Source organism: Homarus americanus, unplaced genomic scaffold, assembly GCF_018991925.1.
Source record: "Homarus americanus isolate GMGI-L3 unplaced genomic scaffold, GMGI_Hamer_2.0 scaffold32915, whole genome shotgun sequence".
NCBI classification, from domain to species: Eukaryota; Metazoa; Arthropoda; class Malacostraca; order Decapoda; family Nephropidae; genus Homarus; species Homarus americanus.
The window spans coordinates 3,530-10,267 of NW_024718714.1; the positions used below are offsets into that span (position 1 = coordinate 3,530).

At 65.2% G+C, this 6,738-nt stretch overlaps 1 protein-coding gene across 1 annotated transcript; it reads right to left on the minus strand.

Annotated features, from left to right (window-relative positions):
- Window positions 1-349: 349 nt before the first annotated feature.
- Window positions 350-3,854, minus strand: LOC121859823 (extensin-like). Its single transcript, XM_042356790.1, has 2 exons — window positions 2,452-3,854; window positions 350-2,183 (listed from the first exon to the last, which is right to left on the minus strand). The coding sequence occupies exons 1-2, from the start codon at window positions 3,852-3,854 to the stop codon at window positions 350-352; spliced, it is 3,237 nt and encodes a 1,078-aa protein (XP_042212724.1).
- Window positions 3,855-6,738: the final 2,884 nt, after the last annotated feature.

Below are 6,738 nucleotides of genomic sequence, written 5' to 3' on the forward strand. Positions count from 1 at the left end.
AATTTCTGACTCACTGTTGCTTGTTGGCCTAGTAGCATAACCCAGCAGAAAGGGGAGGATCAATCACGATATACATCAACGTGTCAACAAGTATTACCCAAAATATACAACATCAAGACGTGCTTTAATGAATCATAATTATATAATATAAATGTAAATGTAAAAGAGTTAACATTCAACCAGTAACGGATTTGATTTTTCATTCGATTTCCATTTCCATATTTTTCAGATGAATGCTTCTTAGTTCAGGAGCGCGAGCCATAAACTACTCGTGAGTAAAAAATATTCGTATGTCAGTATTTTTGTTTATAATACTACAGGATATAAAAGTGTTTATTCCAGATCTTAACTACAAGTGGAGTTGGAAGCTCTCCGCAGACGGCAGGTGGAGCCGTGAGGTGGGCCGTGAGTTGGAGTGGGCCGTGAATATGGAGCGGAAGCCGTGAATGTGGAGTGGGCCGTGGGTGGAGTGGGCCCGTGAATGTGGAGTGGGCCGTGAGGGTGGAGCGGGCCGTGAATGTGGAGTGGGCCGTAAGGGTGGAGCAGGCCGTGAATATGGAGTGGGCCGTGAGGTGGAGTGGACCGTGAGGGTGGAGAGGGCCGAAAGGGTGGAGAGCGCCGTAAGGGAAGAGTTGGCCTTGAGGAAGAGTTGGCCTTGAGGTGGAGCAGGCCTTGAGGGTGGAGCAGGCCGCAGGGCTGGAGTGGAGCCGTGAGGGTGGAGCAGGCCGCGAGGCTGGAGTGGGCGTGAGGGTGGAGCGGGCCGTAAATATGGAGTGGGTCGTGAGGTGGAGCAGGCCGTGAATGTGGAGTGGGTCGTGAGGTGGAGGGGCCGTGGGGTGGGGGGAGGGGGCCGTAAGGGTGGAGAGCGCCGTGAGGAAGAGTTGGCCTTGAGGAAAGGGTTGGCCTTGACGGTGGAGTGGGCCGTGAATGTGGAGTAGAGTCGTGAGGCTGGGTGGGCCCTGAGGGTGGGTGGACTGTGAGGGTGGAGGGGGCCGTGGGGTGGAGAGCGCCGTGAGCGTGGAGTGGGCCTTGAATGTGGAGTGGGTCGTGAGGCTGGAGGGGCCCTGGGGTGGAGCGGGCAGCAGATGTGGAGTGGGTCGTGGGGTGGAGCGGGCCGTGAATGTGGAGTGGGTCGTGAGATTGGAGTGGACCGTGAGGGTGGAGGGGGCCAAAGGGTGGAGAGCGCCGTGAGGGAAGATTGGCCTTGAGGAAGAGTTGGCCTTGACGTGGAGTGGGCCGTGAATGTGGAGTGGGTCGTGAGGCTGGAGTGGGCCCTGAGGGTGGAGTGGACTGTGAGGGTGGAGGGCCGTGAGGTGGAGAACGCCGTTACGTGGAGTGGGCCAATGTGGAGTGGGTCGTGAGGCTGGAGTGGGCCCTGAGGAGGTGGGCAGGGCAGCAGATGTGGAGTGGGTCGTGGGGGTGGGGGGCCGTGAGGTGGGGTGTGCCGTGAATATGGAGTGGATCGTGAGGTGGAGCGGGCCGTGAATGTGGTGGGCCGTGAGGTAGACGGGCCTGAGGGTGGGTGGGCCGTGAATATGGGTGGGTCGTGAGGGTGGAGCGGGCCGTGTGGATGTGGAGTGGGTCGTGGGGTGGAGCGGGCCGTGAGGGTGGAGTGGGCCGTGAATATGGAGTGGGTCGGTGAGGTGGAGCGGGCCTGTGAATGTGGAAGGTGCGTGAGGGTGGAGTGGACCGTGAGGGTGGAAGCCGTGGGGTGGAGAGCGCCGTGAGGGAAAGAGTTGTTGAGGAAGAGTTGGCCTTGACGGTGGAGTGGGCCGTGAATGTGGAGTAGGTCGTGAGGCTGGAGTGGGCCCTGAGGGGTGGAGTGGACTGTGAGGGTGGGGGGCCGTGGGGTGGGGCACTGAGCGTGGGTGGGCCTAGAATGTGGAGTGGAGTCGTGAGGCTGGAATGGGCCCTGAGGGGGTGGAGCGGGCCGTGAATGTGGGTGGGCCGTGAGGTGGACTGGACCGTGAGGGTGGAGGGGGGCCATGGGGTGGAGAGCGCCGTGGGGAGTTGGCCTTGAGAGAGTTGGCCCTGACGGTGGAGTGGGCCGTGAATGTGGAGTAGGTCGTGAGGCTGGAGTGGGCCCTGAGGGTGGAGGGACTGTGAGGGTGGAGGGGCCGGGGGTGGAGAACGCAGTTAGCGTGGGTGGGCCTGAATGGGAGTAGGTCGAGGCTGGAGGGGCCCTGGAGGGTGAGCGGGCGTGAATGTGGAGGTCGAGGTGGAGAGGCCGGAGGGGAGGCGAATATGGAGGACGTGAGGTGGAGCGGCCGTGATGAGGCCGTGAGGGGTGGAGCGGGCCGTGAGGGTGAGGGCCGTGAAAGGAGGGTCGTGAGGTGGAGCGGGCCGTGAATGTGGTGGGTCAGGGTGGAGCGGGCCGTGAGGTGGAGGCCGGAATGGAGGGTCGTGGGGTGAGCGGGCCGAATGTGGAGTGGGCCGTGAGGGTGGAGGGACCGTGAGGGGTGGAGGGCCGTAAGGGTGGAGAGCGCCGTGAGGGAAGAGTTGGCCTTGAGGGAAGAGTTGGCCTTGACGGTGGAGGGGCCGTGAATGGAGTAGGTCGGGAGGCTGAGGGCCCTGAGGTGGAGTGGACTGTGAGGGTGGAGGGGGCTGGGGTGGGAGAGCGTGAGCGGAGTGGGCCTTGAATGGGAGTAGGTCGTGAGGGCTGGAATGGGCCTGAGGGTGGAGCGGGCCGTGAATGTGGAGGGGGCGAGGGGTGGACTGACCGTGAGGGTGGGAGGGGCCAAGGGTGGAGAGCGAGGGGAAGAGTTGGCCTTGAGGGAAGAGTTGGCCTGACGGTGGAGGCCGAAGGAGTAGGTCGTGAGGGCTGGAGGGGCCCTGAGGGTGGAGGACTGTGAGGGTGGAGGGGCCGGTGGTGGAGAGCGCAGTGAGCGTGGAGGGCCTTGAATGTGGAGTAGGTCGGGAGGCTGGAGGGCCTGAGGGTGGAGCGGGCCGTGAATGTGGATCGGGCCGGGAGGGCAGGGCCGAGGGGTGGAGGGGCCGTGAATATGGAGTGGGTCGAGGGTGCAGCGGGCCGTGAATGTGGGAGGGCCGTGAGGCTGGAGGGGGCCGGGGAGGGTGAGGCCGTGAAGGTGGAGGTCGTGAGGGTGGAGCGGGCCGTGAATGTGGAGTGGGGTCGTGAGGGTGAGCGGCTGAGGGTGGAGTGGGCCGTGAATATGGAGTGGGTCGAGGGTGGAGCGGCCGTGAATGTGGAGGGGCTGTGGAGGAGAGGGACCGTGAGGGTGGAGGGGGCCAGGGTGAGAACGCCGTGAGGGAAGAGTTGCCCAGAGGGAAGAGTTGGCCTTGACGGTGGAGTGGGCTGTGAATGTGGAGTAGGTCGTGAGGCTGGAGGCCCTGAGGGTGGAGGACTGTGAGGGTGGAGGGGGCAAGGGTGGAGAGCGCCGTGAGCGTGGAGTGGGCCTTGAATGTGGAGTAGGTCGAGGCTGGAATGGGCCCTGGAGGGTGGAGCGGGCCGTGAATGTGGAGTGGGCCGTGAGGGTGGACTGGACCGTGAGGGAGGGGCCGTAAGGGTGGAGAGCGCCGTGAGGGAAGAGTTGGCCTTGAGGGAAGAGTTGGCCTTGACGGTGGGTGGGCCGTGAATGTGGAGTAGGTCGTGAGGCTGGAGTGGGCCCTGAGGGTGGAGTGGACTGTGAGGGGTGGAGGGGCCGTGGGGTGGAGGCAGGTGAGCGTGGAGTGGAGCCTTGAATGTGGGTGGGTCGTGAGGCTGGGTGGGCCCTGAGGGTGGAGCAGACATGTGGATGGGTCAGGGAGGGTGTTGCGGGCCGTGGGGTGGAGGGGCCGTGAATATGGGTGGGTGGGGGTGGGCGGCCGTGAGAGGTGGGCGTGAGTGGAGGGGCCATGGGGTGAAGCTATGAGGGAGGAGTTGGCCTTGAGGGTGGACGGGCGCGAAGTGGAGTGGGCCGTGAATATGGAGTGGGTCGTGGAGGTGGAGTGGGCCCGTGAGGTGGAGTGGACCGTGGGCTGGAGGCCATGGGGTGGAAGCATGAGGGAGGTGGCCTTGTGAGGGTGGGGCAGGCCGCAGAGTGGGTGCCAATGTGGGATGGAGTGGTCGTGGTGGAGGGGGCCGTAAGGGTGGAGAAGCGCCTGGAGGAGAGTTGGCCTTGAGGGGTGAGTGGGCCGCAGTGGAGTGGGCCTGTGAATATGGAGTGGCTGAGGTGGGCAGCTGGTCTGGAGTGGGCCGTGAGGTGGAAGTGGACCGTGAGGTGGAGGCCGTAAGGGTGGAAGCGCCGTGAGGGAAGAGTTGGCCTTGAGGAATTGGAGCAGGCCTTGGTGGAGTGGGCCGTGAGGTGGACTGGGCCCGTGGTGGGCGGGCCGTGAATGTGGGAATGGAGTCGTGGTGGAGCGGGCCGTGAGGGCATGGGTTTGGGCGGGCCGTGGTGGAGGGCCGTGGGGGTGGAGGCGCCGTGAGGGGTGGAGCGGGCCGTGAATGTAGGTGGGCCGTGAGGGTGGGCGGGCCGTGAAGGTGGAGTGGGCCGTGAATGTGGAGTGGGCCGTGTGAGGTTGGAGCGGGCCGTTAGGGGTGGAGGGGCCGTGAGGGATTGGAGCGCCGTGAGGGAGTTGGCCTGAGGGGTGGGGCGGGCGCGGATGGGTGGGCCGTGAATGTGGGAGTGGGCCGTGGGGTGGGCGACTGAATGGGAGGGCTTGGGTGGACGAGCCGTGAATATGGGTGGAGCCGTGAGGTGGAAGTGGACCGTGGTGGTGGAGTGGCCGTGAGGTGGAGAGCGCCGTAAGGAAGAGTTGTAGTGGAGGGGCCTTGAGGGTGGAGCGGGCCGGAGGCTGGTGGGCCGTGGGTGGAGCCGTGGATGTGGAGCCGGCAGGTGGAGCAGGCCGTAGGTGAGCGCTGAGGACGGACCGTGAATGTGGAGTAGGTCGTGAGGGTGGAGTGGACCGTGAGGGGTGGAGGGCCGTAAGGGTGGAGAACGCCGTGAGAAGAGTTGGCCTTGAGGAAGAGTTGGCCTTGACGGTGGGTGGGCCGTGAATGTGGGCTAGGTCGTGAAGCTGGGTGGGCTAGGGGTGAGTGGACTGTGAGGGTGGAGGGGCCGTGAGGTGGAGAGCGCAGTGAGCGTGGATAGGCCTTGAATTTGGAGTGGGTCGTGAGGCTGGGTGGGCCCTGAGGTGGAGCAGGCCGTGATGTGGATCAGGTCAGGAGGTGTTGCAGGGCCGTGAGGGTGGAGTGGGCCGTGAATATGGAGTGGGTCGTGGTGGGCGGAGCCGTGAATGTGGAGTGGGCCGTGAGGCTGGAGGGAGGCCATGGGGTGGAGGCACTTTGTGAGGGAGGAGTTGGCCTTGAGGGGGACGGGCCGCAGAAGTGGAGTGGGCCGTGAATATGGAGTGGAGTCGTGTGAGGGTGGAGTGGGCCGTGGTGGAGTGGACCGTGGGGTGGAGGGGGCCGTAGGGGTCAGAGAAGCGCCTTGAGGGGAGGTCTGGCCTTGAGGGTGGAGCCGGGCCTGAAGAAGTGGGTGGGCCGTGAATATGGGTGGGTCGTGAGGGTGGAGGGGCCGTAGGGTGGAAGCGCCTGGAGGGAGGAGTTGGCCTTGAGGGTGGAGTGGGCCGCAGAAGTGGAGTGGGCCGTGAATATGGAGTGGGTCGTGAGGTGGAGCAGGGCCGTGAATGTGGAGTGGGCCGTGGGTGGATGGACGTGGGGGTGGAGGGGCCGTAAGGGTGGAGAAGCGCCGTGAGAGTTGGCCTTGAGGGTGGAGCGGGCCTTGAGGGGTGCACGGTGGCGGGCCGTGAGGGTGGAGCGGGCCGTGAATGGGAGTGGGTCGGAGGGTGGGGGCCGTGAATGTGGAGTGGGCCGTGGTGGAGCAGACCGTGAGGTGGAGGGGCCGTGTGGAAGCGCCGTGAGGAGAGTTGCCTTGAGGTTGAGTGGCCGTGGTGAGCGCGTGAATGGGTGGGCCTGAGGGTGAGAAGCGCCGTGAGGGAAGAGTTGGCTTGAAGGGGAGGGCCGCGAGGGTGGGAGCAGGGCCGTGAATGTGGAGTGGGTCGTGGGGGTGGGCGGGCCGTGAATGTGGAGTGGGCCGTGAGGGTGGAGCGGGCCGTGAGGGTGGAGGGGGCCGTGAGGGGTGGAAGCGCCGTGAGGGAAGAGTTGGCCTTGAGGGTGGAGCGGGCCGCAGGGTGGGTGCGCCGTGAATGTGGGTGGGCCGTGAGGGTGGGGCGGGCCGTGAAGAGGTGTGTGAGGATGGAGCGGGCCGTGAGGGGTGGAGCGGGCCGTGAATGTGGGTGGGCCGTGGTGGAAGTGCCGTGAGGAAGAGTTGGCCTTGAGGTGGAGCGGGCCGCGAGGTGGAAGCGGCCGTGAGGGGAAGGTTGGCCTTGAGGGTGGGTGAATGTGGAGTGGGCCGTGAGGGGTGGAGCAGGCCGTGAATGTGGAGTGGGCCGTGAGGTGGAGCGGGCCGTGTGAATGTGGAGTGGGCGTGAGGTTGGAGCGGGCCGTGAGGGAAAGTTGCCTTGAGGGTGGAGTGGGCCGGCAGATGTGGAGTGGGCCGTGAGGGGTTGGAGTGGGCCGTGAGGGTGGAGTGGGTCGTGAGGCTGGAGTGGGCCGTGAGGGGTGGAGCGGGCAGCAAATGTGGAGTGGGTCGTGAGGGTGGGCGGGCCGTGAATGTGGAGTGGGCCGTGAGGTTGGAGTGGGCCGTGAGGTGGAGTGGGCCGTGAGGCTGGGTGAGCCGTGAGGTGGAGTGGGCCAGAGGATGGGTGGTGGGGTGGAGTGGGCCGTGAGGATGGAGCGGG

Bases quoted from the DNA above. Each gene is read 5' to 3' on its own strand.
- LOC121859823 (XM_042356790.1), bottom strand. From the start codon at position 3,854: ATGGCCCCTCCACTCACGCCCACCTCTCACGGCCGCCCACCCCCACCC. The intron at 2,184-2,451 runs GTCCCTCCACCC...CTCACCCTCCAG, and splicing joins ACGGCCCTCCACCCCTCACG to GGCCCCTCCAGCCTCGACCT.